The 13926-nt window shown below is 42.1% G+C and overlaps 1 protein-coding gene and 1 pseudogene across 1 annotated transcript in view; one reads left to right on the top strand and one right to left on the bottom strand.

The window, feature by feature from the left end:
- cog5 (component of oligomeric golgi complex 5) overlaps positions 1 to 11650 on the bottom strand; it is a 92126-nt gene extending 80476 nt beyond the window's left edge. Inside the window, exons 1-6 of the mRNA XM_029666082.2 lie at positions 11544 to 11650; positions 11059 to 11198; positions 10793 to 10850; positions 8127 to 8181; positions 7818 to 7887; positions 4117 to 4237 (exon numbers count right to left, since the gene is read on the bottom strand). Coding sequence (XP_029521942.1) covers positions 4117 to 4237; positions 7818 to 7887; positions 8127 to 8181; positions 10793 to 10850; positions 11059 to 11198; positions 11544 to 11589 — 490 coding nt within the window. The 5' untranslated portion in view covers positions 11590 to 11650. The remainder of the gene's footprint in view (positions 1 to 4116; positions 4238 to 7817; positions 7888 to 8126; positions 8182 to 10792; positions 10851 to 11058; positions 11199 to 11543) is intronic.
- Positions 11614 to 13578, top strand: LOC115133148 (tRNA-dihydrouridine(20a/20b) synthase [NAD(P)+]-like; annotated as a pseudogene).
- The last annotated feature ends 348 nt before the right edge of the window (positions 13579 to 13926 follow it).

The following is a 13926-nucleotide window of genomic DNA, read 5'->3' as shown; positions in this document are numbered from 1 at the left end:
AGGGAAAACAACCAGGCAGGTGTCTTGAGAGTCAAGAAAGAGGGAGAGGAGGAGGTTGAGAGGAGGAGAGACAGCATGATGCCAACGAGAGAACAGTGACTCAATCAGCTTTCGTGTTCCATTCAGACGGCAGTTCGAGCCGAGGTGGCCATTCGTTGTGTTTTGCCAGTCTCATTGTACCTACAGTAGATAATTGTCTAGTTCAACAGGTAGGCCTAAAGTTAGCCTACCGCCACCTCTCACCCTTAAAAACAATTGTATAGTTGTAACCAGATTGGACAGGATTGGTCCTGAAACTCTCCACAATAACAATTTCTGGTATTGGCGGAGATGGGAAATTCCCACCAACATGATCATGTGAAACCCCACATGAAGTGAACTCAACACTGAACACACTCAAATCAGCTCTGCGGGACCAGAAGTCACAACTGAGTCAATCAATCAAACTAATCTTATTTAGTGTGAGAGAGAACTGTGTATTGTACTGTGAGAGAGACGTTTGACAACATGACTCCAATGTGTGTGTGTGTGTGTGTGTGTGTATATAAAAGCCATATCTTACTCTGAGCCCCTGGCGTCATTGGTTCTTTGCTGTGTGTGTGTGTGTGTGTGTGTGTGCGGGCTGGCACAATTACCGTATAAGTGAGGGTTATAGATGAAGACCATCATGAAAAATAAAAACCTGTCATAACCGTAAAAATAAACACAAATAATCTGGAACGAACAGCTGACTGAAGACAGGACCGCCGTGCATTCGAAACATGACAAAACTTTGTTGCTCCTTGCTGAAAAAAACAATGTGTTGTAGCAAACAAGGCAACACCCCTGACAATGCAGCAGTATCACCTCGAACCTGGGCAATTTGACTGGTATACTCATGGCTACACTCGCAATGGCTGCCTGTTATTGTGATGCAATCATTTCCACGGTAATGTAGAATGCTAATGAAAATTATGTTAACTGATGTGGTTCATTCAATGGAATGTATATTTTGTGTGTCAAAAAAAAAAAAAAATCACAGCACATATTGATGGTTGGACTCCTTGCTTTTGCTTCCTGCTTCGCTCCTAAGGGTACACTCACAATGTTGTTGCTGTCATTTAGCAGACACTCTTATCCAGAGTGACTTACAGTTGTGAGCACATAAGTTTTCATACTTTTTTCACTCATATTGGTCCCCCGTCGTAATCAAACTCACAACCCTGGCGTTTCATTCTCTATCAACTGAGTCACATGGGATCCTGTGGGCCGCCAATCCACCTATTATGCCATCATTGATTTGAATGGGGACTCCTGTTCTATTCATTCTATTTCTATGGCAGCACATGCAGTCATGGGTGGAGGAGAGGAGAAAATGGGCATAAAAATGTACTTTTTATTTATTTTTGCTATTCAAACAGTTTTACAGAGACCGCGGTCATTTGGCTGACCAATGACCGTCAGCCAAAATTCCATGACCGTCACAGCCCTAGTGTGTGTGTGTGTGTGTGTGTGTACTAGCTCTTATAAAAGCCACATAATCCACATGCATGGAGAAACAGGAGTAGAACTAATAAATATGTACAAAGTGATTTCTGAAGAGGACATTGATTTTCTCTACCACCTCTCTTTCCCTGCATTGGTTAAATGCAAAATGCAATGAGACTCTTTCTGAGAAATTCACTGGAACCCCTGTCAGGGTACTGCAGTATAATGAAGACTACTGTTAATGTTAAAAGTCCCTCCAACCACAGCATATAAATACATTTGCATCGTACTTTGCTCTGAACTTGGCAGACAGAGTACTAGATTCAGCGTTCAGTCACCAGCACAGAGTGCAGAAAACAGGGACCGAATGCATCATTGTTCTCTGTTAGCCTACTTGGCTTGCGTTTGGTACAATCTGTGAGGAATGATAACGGAGGTTACATTCCAAATGGAACCCTATTCCCTATGTAGTGCACAACTTTTGACAAGGGCCAATAGGGAGCTGGTCAAATGTGGTGCGCTATAGGGAATAGGGTGCCATTTGGGAGACGGACAGAGATCATCACACTGCTCAACATTAAAAAACAAGATCTTATTTTGTGGTTCATTGCATACCATTCAATAGCAATCTATACATAGACAATACAATGGCCTGGTGTTCCTACTATACACAATCCCTTATCCATACATTGAATGGTAAATTGCATCCCTGAATGACTTTATAGCTCACTAGCTAAATGTAGAATATTGAGCACAACAACATCAACCCTAAGCTCTCGAAAACCCTTCTTCTCCGTATGTAAGGTTTTCAGCCATTACATTTGTCCACATTTGGCTCCATGTAAACTACAATTCTGACCATGTGTTTTAACGTTTAGAAACTTGAATAATCATCGCTTTCGCAACGTTTTCCTGAAACGCATGCTAATACGCCCCTTATCTTTCATGTCAGCGAGAAATAACCTTTCAAATAATAAAAGATACACTTCCTGTTGCAGTTTTGCACAGATCCATACACTGACGAACTACACTTCCCCCCACGTTAGCTTACACAAATTAAGAGCATGCTAGACAGCTAATTAGCACAGGTGGCGGCCTGTCTTCTGTGAACGAGCGCTGTAACATGGAGATATGGCCATGCGGAAACACTAACCCTAAACCCAATAAAAAGGTGGCCCAGTACATCACTGGGGCCAAGCTCCCTGCCATCCAGGACCTCTATACAAGGCAGTGTCAGAGGAAGGCCCTAAAAATGGTCAAAGACTCCAGCCACCCTAGTCATAGACTGTTCTCTCTGCTATCGCAAGGCAAGCGGTACCAGAGCGCCAAGTCTAGGTCCAAGAGGCTTCTAAACAGCTTCTACCCCCAAGCCATAAGACTTCTGAACACCTAATCAAATGACTACCCAGACTATTTGCATTGCCCCCCCCCCCCCACCTTTTACACCGCTGCTGCTACTCTCTGTTGTTATCATCTATGCAGTCACTTTAATAACTCTACCCACATGTACATATTACCTCAACTAACCAGTGTACCGGTACCCCCCGTATATAGTGTCGCTATTGTTATTTTACTGCTGCTCTTTAATTACTTGTTACTTTAATTTCTTATCCATATTTTTTTTATAACATTTTTTAACTGCATTGTTGGTTAGGGGCTCGTAAGTAAGCATTTCACTGTAACGTCTACACCTGTTGTATTCGGCGCATGGAGACTAATACAATTTGATTAGATTATTAGTAGTTAAAAAGTGCCAATCATTGGTTTGATTGAAGCCAAATCCAACCTGAGTGACCTCACATACAGTGACCTTCAAGTGACTACACCAATCAGTGAAGAGTACACCAGCATTTACCAACCTAGCGTGTTAGCAGAGGCTATAGTGAGACGTAAGCAGTGTCCGAGTCAAATCAGACAGTTCTCAAAAAACAAGGACGACCCAGGCACTATTCATATAATTAAAATGCCTTTATTACAAAACAACATGTTCAATAGAACAAAATCTTTCCAAAAATATCAAGATCAAAGGCATTTTAATTATATGAAGAGCACTCATTTTTTGATTGCCCAAAAAGCACTTTCCATCCTACAGAACAAACATCTACTAACTAGTGTGTCCTTGCAGTGCTTCCTATCCTCCCTTTTCTTCTATAAGTCACTCACCCAGCTCTTTGAGGCTCTGAGTGATCTCAACACCACCTACACCTCCTACAGTAGGCCTAAATGAGGGGAGTTTCACCTTAGTGGCAGTAGAATTATAGTGAATGAGCAGGGTCACTCACCCAGTTTGTTGAGGCTGATCTGGGCAGCCTTGGGGATCTCATCACCATCTACACCAGGGGTAGGCAACCCTGTTCCTGGAGTGCCGCATGTACTGGAGGATTTTGTTCCAACTACACCTGATCAGTTCAATGATTGCCTAAATTCAACACACCTGGCCTTCCAGGTCAGCTAAATCAAAAACATGAAGTGCCTGCGGCACTCCAGGACCAGCGTTGCCTATCCCTGATCTACACTCTCTTTACAGTAGGCCCAAGTGAGGTGAGTTAACCATGTCAGTACTTCAGTACCCAGTTCGTTGAGGCTTTGAGCAGCCTTGTCAGTAGTACAGTGTAGTGTATCAGAGGTGAACAGGCAGTGGTCACTCACCCAGTTCGTTGAGGCTCTGGGCAGCCTTGGTGATCTCCCTGCTTCCCCCCTGGAGCTGGCCCTGCAGACGCTTGGACAGGTACAGGATCCTAATGATCCTTCGCAGCAGATCACACGCCACCTGGGAAAAATAGGAAAATATATAACCAAACAAAATATAGCCCCATCTGAACCAGTCTTTCTGAATTTCTATGAGAAGATGTGAGTGAACGTCAAAACTAATATGGAACGACCCTCTTTTTTCGTCATAATTGATTGAAGATCACTTATTGTAAATTATCTCGAATCAATCACTGTCGACATTTCCAAGTATTTATTTTCCTATTGTAGCCTATATTGTAACAATAACACCGACCATGGGCATATCAATAGTGGTAATAATAACAGTGTGTCTAGCAGCATTGTGGAGCTGTGACTGGGGCTGAAGGACACAGAGGTCAGCAGTGTGTTTGGGCTTAGTAGTGTGTTGGATGCAGCTGAGAGCTGGGGGTCTGTCCCTTCAGCCTCTGTGTGTCTGTGTCGGTGTCTGTGATGTCTGTGTGTCCGTCCCAAGTGTCTGTGTGTCAGACTGATTGCTTTATCTGTGGGTGGCCGAGAAGCTTCCATTTTGTGAGCGAACACTAGACTAAAAGATAAACAAAGCACTCTCCTATTCCCCCTGGATTTATAGTGTGATCATTACCGGTCTCCTTCAGACCCACCTCACCCCAGTCCCACAGAGACGGACAGAATATACACACACACACACCCTAACACTAAGGACATGACAGTCCCTGGGAGTGAAAAGTGAAAAAAGAGGAGGCACAGATATTGGTCCCACAGCACCACTGTCTGTCTGTCTGTATAAAATAATATAAAACATTGCAACTATTCTATTCAGAAATCACAGCACCCTCTCCTTTCACAAACCAGGCCCATGTTAAGATCCTCCCAGCCTGGCATGCCTGCCTGCTACTAGTATCTTCTCTGCAGGATGAATGTCTCAGGTGTAGATAACAACAATAACACTCCCACACACACACACACACACGACAAAGCTGAGACAGACAGAGCATCAGAAGACAGACAGAGCGAACACAGAGACAGAGCCATGTTAGAGGAAAAAGCCAGTTAGAATCACAGTAACCTTTCTGACTGAAGCCATATTCCATCAATATTTAATAAGCCTTCCCCTCGACCCACAGACAATGGAGCTGCAGTGTGTGGGCAGTGTGCGTAAGTTGACAGAGCCTGTAAACGCAGAGTCTCTCTATTTCGCTCTCTATCAGGCCGCGGTTACCCAGCCTCGGACTGGACTGGACTGGGTCAGGTTGATCACAAAAACAGGTCTTATTTTAAATCACCTGATTGCTTTTTACTGATTTCTTCTAAACGGGTGGCCACTGATAGCGAGATGGATTAAAAACCACAACAGTGATGTCACGGGTTAAGATTGCAGATGCTATCTGAGAACAGGATCAAAGTAATGCTGTTTGAAAGGTTGAGATAACGTTGTAAACCATTAACGTGGCCTTTATGTATTAAATAGTGGAGGATTTACCAAGAAAAACAGATGCATTTTACATAACAGCTAGGATTCCTGGTTTGAAGATCGCTCAGCCTCCATAAGCACAGTTCTATAAATCATCTATATAAATATACCTTTCTCCAAAGTGGTGGTGAGTGATTCCATAATGGCAAGCATGTGCAACAAGAGTAAAAGGGGTCATATACAGTGCCTTGCAAAAGTATTCACCCCCTTCGCAATGAAGCCCCTAAATAAGATCTTGTGCAACCAATTACCTTCAGAAGTCAAATAATTACTTAAATAAAATCCAACAATCTATGTGTCACATGATCTCAGATACACACATATATATATATATATAAACATACACACGTATATATACACACGTACACATTCATACGTACACATACATACATATACACACACACACACACACACATATGTATATATACACACATATGTATATACACATTCCCATATAAAACAAAATTACCGAAACTTTGAACATCCCACAGATCACCATTAAATCCATTCTAAAAAAAATGGAAAGAATATGGCACCGCAACAAACCTGCCAAGAGAGGGCAGCCCACCAAAACTCACAGACCAGGCAAGGAGGGCATTAATCAGAGAGGCAACAAAGAGACCAAAGATAACCCTGAAGGAGCTGCAAAGCTCCACAGTGGAGGTTGGAGTATCTGTCCATAGAATCACTAAGCCGTACACTCCACAGAGCTGGGCTTTACGGAAGAGTGACCAGAAAAAAGCCATTGCTTAAAGAAAAAAATAAGCAAACACGTTTGGTGTTCGCCAAAAGGCATGTGGGAGACTCCCCAAACATATGGAAGAAGGCACTCTGGTCAGATAAGACTAAAATGTAGCCGTTTTGGCCATCAATGAAAACGCTACGTCTGACGCAAACCCAACCACTCTCACATGACCCCGATGGTGGCAGCATCATACTGTGGGGGTGTTTTTCATCTGCAAGGACTGGGAAACTGGTCAGAATTGAAGGAATGATGGATGGCACTAAATACAGGGAAATTCTTGAGGGAAACCTGTTTCAGTCTTCCAGAGATTTGAGACTGGGACGGAAGTTCACCTTCCAGCAGGACAATGACCCTAAGAATACTGCTAAAGCAACACTCGAGTGGTTTAGGGGGAAACATGTAAATGTCTTGGAATGGCCTAGTCAAAGCCCAGACCTCAATCTAATTGAGAATCTGTGGTATGACTTAAAGATTGCTGTAAACCAGCGGAACCCATCCAACTCGAAGGAGCTGGAGCAGGTTTGCCTTGAAGAATGGGCAAAAATCCCAGTGGCTAGATGTGCCAAGCTTATACATACCCCAAGAGACTTGCAGCTGTAATTGCTGCAAAAGGTGGCTCTACAAAGTATTGACTTGGGGGGGGGGGGGGTGAATAGTTATGCACGCTTAAGTTTTCCGTTTTTTTGTCTTAGTTCTTGTTTGTTTCACAATAAAAAATATGTTGCATCTTCAAAGTGGTAGGCATGTTGTGTAAATCAAATGATACAAACCCCAACAAAAATCCATTTTAATTCCAGGTTGCAAGGCAACAAAATAGGAAAAATGCCAAAGGGGGTGAATACTTTCGCAAACCACTGTAATATTTGTGGTATTTAACAGTCAAATAAATGTCAATGGGTAGATCGATGCTTGCATAAAACATATCATTGTTGTATGTTGTAAACCATTGAGTACAGGGCACTCATATCATTACAGCATGATAGAGACTGACACCGGCTATAGCTACATTGTATTGACAGGTTAGAAGAGGACATCCCCAGAGCCATATACAGCTATATAGATCTCTATATGGCTCTGGGTTATTGTCATCTTTACAATTTAAAACAGGAGGATCCTGGAAACTGTCCAAGATGCATTAGGCGACCTTGACAATATGTACAGCACCTAACTTGACGTACCTATCTTGAAAATGGGGAGTGAGACAATAAAAACACAAGCAAATACTGTCTATACATTTCACTACCTCAGAAACATGGAAATCAAGTCCAGTAGAGAAGTAGAGATAATGCCAGAGTGCTGATAACAATAGAGAGGAAATCTTCCCCCTGCTATTGAGCCTCAGTCCACAGTCATACAACAATACAAAACCCATCAATACAACAGAGAGTATTATGCCTCTCAAACACAAGGAGATTGATGGGATACCTGCAATCTGGCGAGCTGGGCAGTCCTGGCTACAATCTTATTGTAGGGGTCAACGATCTTTGTCCTTATCCTACGAGAGAAAACAAATAGCAGGTTGAGTGCTGTTATTAGAGGTCTGATTTTTGAGGGTCTCTGAACACAAGGATCATATTTTGCCTTGATCATTCCCTGTGATGATGTGTTATGGTCTGTTATAGGCTTGGAGTAGGTAGATAATGCACCTAACCACTAGGTAAGATGTTGCTTCATCACCATAATGGTTGAGATTGGGGTTATGTTAATCTGGTCCAAGATCAGTTGTTAACCTACCTGTCCACAGCACCCTGCAGAGCAGCAATCCTGGTCTGCATCATCTGCAGGACCCCTGAGAAACAACACACAAACATCTCACTCAATTTATTGACATAAAAATTATATGATTGGCTTTTATGTAATGATGGAAGAGTATAAGATGCTTTGTGAACTTTCTAAATGTATGCACTCAGCTGACTGTATCCTTGGTATTAAACACTTGAAACTTCTCTTGAGCATTTGGTCTCAATTCCTTATTGCAAAGAGGTTGCAATAGCATTTTTCTTTTTAACAATAATACAACATTATTCTCCTTTCAAATAGAACACAATCACTTCAAAACTGAGACACTCGCTGACGTTTTTTACAATCGTGTGACAGCAGCGCCCCTTATGGAATGTCAACAGCACTACAATGACAGCATATATTCCAGCATAGGGGTTCTCAAACCTTTTGGGGCTGGGGACCCCTTTTGTGATAGCAAATTGATCAGAAACCCCTCATAATCAGAACACTCCACTGAGTTTAACTGCGACGTCTGCAGTGCATAGCCAGACTAATCTAGTCTTGTGCCAGGGGAACATTTAAAAGGGGGCAGAGATTTTTTGTTGCCGTTTTCAAGCTAAATATTGCAATTCTACACATTATGCCACAAACTTTAAATTACATTTACGTAAATAATCTATATACACAGTACCAGTCAAAAGTTTGGGTTTTCTTTTTTCTTTACTTTAACTATTTTCTCCATTGTAGAACAACAGTGAAGACATCAAAACTATGAAATAACACATGGAATCATGTATTAACCAAATAAGTGTTAAGCAAATCAAAATATATTTTATATTTCATATTCTTCAAATTAGCGACCCATTGCATTGATGACAGCTTTGCACACTCTTCGCATTCTCTCAACCAGCTTCATGAGGTAGTCACCTGGAATGGTTTTCAATTAACAGGTGTGCCTTATTAAAGGTTTGTTTGTGGAATTTCTTTCCTTCTTAATGCGTTTGAGCCAATCAGTTGTTTTGTGACAAGGATAGACCACAATCAGAAGATAGCCCTATTTGGTAAAAGGCCAAGTCCATATTATGGCAAGAACAGCTCAAATAAGCAAAGAGAAACGACAGTTCATCATTACTTTAAGACATGGAGGTCAGTCAATACGGAAAATGTCAGGAACTTTGAACGTTTCTTCAAGTGCAGTTGCAAAAACCATCAAGCGCTATGATGAAACTGGCTCTCACAAGGACCGCCACAGGAAAGGAAGACCCAGAGTTACATCTGCTGCAGAGGATACATTCATTAGAGTTACCAGCCTCAGAAATTGCAGCCCAAATAAATGCTTCACAGAGTTCAAGTAACAGACACATCTCAACATCAACTGTTCAGAGGAGACTGTGTGAATCAGGCCTTCATGGTTGAATTTCTGCAAAGAAACCACTACTAAAGGACACCATTAACAAGAAGAGACTTGCTTGGGCCAAGAAGCACGAGCAATGGACATTAGACTGATGGAAATCTGTCCTTTGGTCTGATAAGTCCAAATTTGAGATTTTTGGTTCCAACCGCTGTGGCTTTGTGAAACACAGAGTAGGTGAAAGGATGATCTCCGCATGTGTGGTTCCCACCGTGAAGCATGCTGGAGGTGTTTTGCTGGTGACACTGTCTGTGATTTATTTAGAGTTCAAGGTATTACTTAACAAGCATGGCTACCACAGCATTCCGAAGCGATACGCCATCCCACCTGGTTTGCTCTTAGTGGGACTATCATTTGTTAAATCATTCCAGGTGAAGCTGGTTGAGAGAATGGTTCAGAGAATGCCAAAGCTGCCATCAAGGCAGCATACCACCCTGCATCCCACTGCTGGCTTACTTCTGAAGATAAGCAGGGTTGGTCCTGGGCGGTCCCTGGATGGGAGACCAGATGTTGTTGGAAGTGGTGTTGGAGGGCCAGTAAGAGGCACCCTTTCCTCTGGGCTAAAAGAATATACCAATGCCCCAGGGCAGTGATTGGGGACATAACCCTGTGTAGGGTGCTGTCTTTCGGATGGGATGTTAAACGAGTATCCTGACTCTCTGTGGTCACTAAAGATTCCCAATCTGGCCCTTGTACAGTTACCTAATCATCCCCAGTTTACAATTGGCTCATTCCTCTCCCCAGGTCGTTGCTGTAAATGAGAATGTGTTCTCAGTCAACTTACCTGGTAAAATAAGAGTTAATAAATAAAAAGGCAAAGGGTGGCTTCTTTGATGAATATAAAATATATTTTGATTTGTTTAACACTTACTACACGATTCCATGTGTTATTTCATTGTTTTGATGTTTTCACTATTATTCTACAATGTAGTAAAAATTTTTTTTTTTTTAAATAAAAAAAACTTGAATGAGTAAGTTTGTCCAAACGTTTGACTGGTACTATACATACTTGGTGGAGTACTGTGGATATCAATATCCCTGTGAGCCTCCCAGGCCCATGTTGTCCAGGGTTACATTTTAGATGAATAATATTATATTTTATCCACAGTACTTGTATTGTATTACACAGGGATCCGTGGCTTTTGGACATGGATCCCTTGGCCAAAAGCCCCTAGGGGCCCGCAGACCCCAGTTGAGAACCCCTGTTCCAAAAAGTCAGAAGTGCCATGATGATGACAAAAACAAATATGTGCTAAAGGTGTTTTACCTTCCAAAGACTCGATCCCAGTAGCTTGAGCAAGTAACTCCTCATGCCTGGCTACAACCTGACAGGAGAAATAAATACCACAGTCAGGAAGTCATTCAACACATAAAGGAAAAGTGTCTTTCCTACAGAAAATGTATACATACCAGCCATCAGTATAGAACAAACTGACTGGCTGATTAAACTAATAATCTATATAGATATGTCACTATGGGTCTCACATGTGTGAGATACAGTTGTGTGTGACAGATGATAGGTGTCACGTATACCTGGCTGTGGAGCTCCTTGTCCAGCTGACTGATGCCCTGAGCCAGCTTGGCCAGCTGTTCTGCGATGACAGCATGGTGGATGGCCTGGGCTGTGTACGTCTTCACGTCAAAGTCCTCTATGAGAAAATCAGCATAGCATTCTGGAGAAGAGGTGGATAAAAAGGAACAATTTATTAGCCATCCACTTCCTGGATGATTTATTACCCATGTTAAAGCAACAATATGGCCACACACATTAAACTCTAAACGTATTTCCAAAGACACTTTTGTTTTTTATCACAAGTAAAGAATATTGAAAAACATAAACGATTATGACGCCTTGATGTCAGTCAATGATGGACTGCCCCGTCAACTCGGTAGCTCTCATTCCTAAACGACTACGGAGCTGATACACCTAGCTGAATAAAACAAAACATACACCTACGTGAAGTAGAACTGATTGACAGAAAAGTATTGAAAATAAATGTTAAAATACAGAATTTTACCATCACTTAGCAGCAAATTCGTTGAAGCTCCTCGACTACCCTCCATGTTTTCCACGTCATCACACGATGACGTATAATTTCAGCGACGGGAAATGAACCAAACCAAACATTTTATTCTTTAAAAGAAAATATCAAACGATCTGTATTTGGTACCAAAGTTCATTGTGATAACGTTATTTATTTATACTTATTAGGTTCAAAGTTCAACAATGAAAAGTTGTTCGGTGGACACGCCCACTAACGATAATGCGTGTTATTGTTTGCATTCGGGTGTTTGTGAACTTTATCTTGCCATCTTAATTACATAAAATATGAACGTTATCGAGTCACATCAACGTTAGAAAAGGCCATAAACTGTATGCACCAAACTATTTCGACTGTGGAAAGAAAAGCATTGCCATGGCTAACAAGCTAGCCAACTGGTTAGCTAACTTCAGTGATTAAAAACATATGGTCTATGAAAAGGACGACCACCAACATGATGGACATGTTTGAGTAAGGGAAGTTCTGAAAATCTGTGCTCCTATGGTCCGGTAATCAAAGTAAGATGATCTGATCTTTGGACATTTTCAATTACTTGTTCAGCGGTTGGGATTTGTGCTGATAGCTGAAGTAGGTTGAGCAATAGCTATATCTCATCGTTTATTTTCCTGCTTTTCCAGGTTGGCATTCTGGTCACTGGTGAGGAAATTTGACTGTGACATTTGCTTCACTCCAATGATAGTTGCTCCTGACTTTATGTGTTCTGACAAAGCCAGAGACAGTGAATTTACAAACAATGAAGGTAATATGAGATCACTTTTTTTTCTAAAAGGAAATATTAGATGCCTCTCAAAATATAGGGACTTGGTGTCTGCAGTCATTGGATATGTGAAGACTGTCAATTTGGTGTCAATTAAATCCAACTTTATTGCTCAATGTATCTCTCAGCTGACCATCCTCTGATCGTGCAGTTTGCTGCCAGTGATGCCCAGACCCTGGCTGATGCAGCCTGTGTGGTCTCACCCTTCTCTGATGGAGTGGACCTCAACTGTGGCTGTCCCCAGCAGGGGCCATGTCGGAAGGCTACGGTGCATGCCTTCTCAACAAACCTGAGCCTGTCAAAGACATGGTTTGACATGTCAGGAACCAAGTAGACAATCCTAACTACACAGCCTCCATCAAAATAAGGTAAGAGTAATCATATCACCAAATATAATTGTTTCACTTTTGCTTCCAAGACAAAAGAGCCTGTAACAGCTGTATTTTGCAAGCAACCTAAGTGTCATCAGAAGTTCCTTTTCCCGTCGTTGTTTCCGCTCTCTTTTCCCAGAATTCACAAGGACCTGTGATGTACGGTGGACCTGTGTCAGAAGGCAGAGGCGGCAGGGGTGTCCTGGATAACGGTCCATGGTCGGACTGCCACCAGCGGTCCACTTTGACGCTATCAAGACCATCAAGGACAGCCTGTCAGTCCCTGTCATCGCCTACAGAGACATAAAGACCAGTGCAAATTTCAATTGATTCCTATTCCCAATGTTGTGCACTACTTTTGACCAGACTCCAAAGGCAGTCACACAGGGCTCTGGTCAAAAGTAGTGCACTGTGTATGGGAATAGGGTGTCATATGAGAGTTATTTCCTTGGGAAAGATGCTCTTGAAATGGCTTCATATTAAATCCATTTATATAGGCCAAAGTGATCCACAATGACAGGCTGTGCAGTTCTATGAAAATAAACCACAACATGGGGGGGGGTGTTCTGGGAGGCACTATCATGGTTTATTTTTATAGAACTGCATAGCCCCTGTTTATTCCTTATCATAAACACTATCTTCTTTTCATCTGCATTTATTCTGTAACCTCTCATTCCCTCCAGGGAAATCATTCTCTGTTTATTGTGTCATCTTAACAGATATTAATGGTAAATACTTAGAAGGGTAGCTAGAGGTTCCATGCAAATAAATAATTAGAGAAAATATAGAATATCTCTATACAGGATCTGTATAGTTATATGGCTCACTCAAGGCACTTCCCCTCCCAACCCACATGTCCTGTCTTGTAGGTGTGATGGTAGGCCGGGGGCTGTTGTCCAACCCGGCCATGTTCGCTGGCTACAATAAGACCCCTCTTGAGTGTGTGTGGGACTGGGTGGACCTCGCCACAAACCAGGGGACCCCCTTCACCTGCTTCCACCAGCACCTCATCTACATGCTGGAGAGGGTCAGCTCCCAGCCCGAGAGGAAGGTGATCAACTCCCTGCAAATCAGCGCTGCAGTCATAGACTACCTCCACAACACATATGGCTCCCCAGACAGAAGGCCTATCATAAACACAGGCTAGGTATATTTGAATGTGTATGTTATAAATTTTATTTTCTATGGAATAAAATATTTTATTTACTAT

Source organism: Oncorhynchus nerka, linkage group LG8 (assembly GCF_034236695.1).
Source record: "Oncorhynchus nerka isolate Pitt River linkage group LG8, Oner_Uvic_2.0, whole genome shotgun sequence".
In the NCBI taxonomy this organism is placed as follows: Eukaryota; Metazoa; Chordata; class Actinopteri; order Salmoniformes; family Salmonidae; genus Oncorhynchus; species Oncorhynchus nerka.
This window is presented reverse-complemented; position numbering and strand designations above follow the sequence as displayed.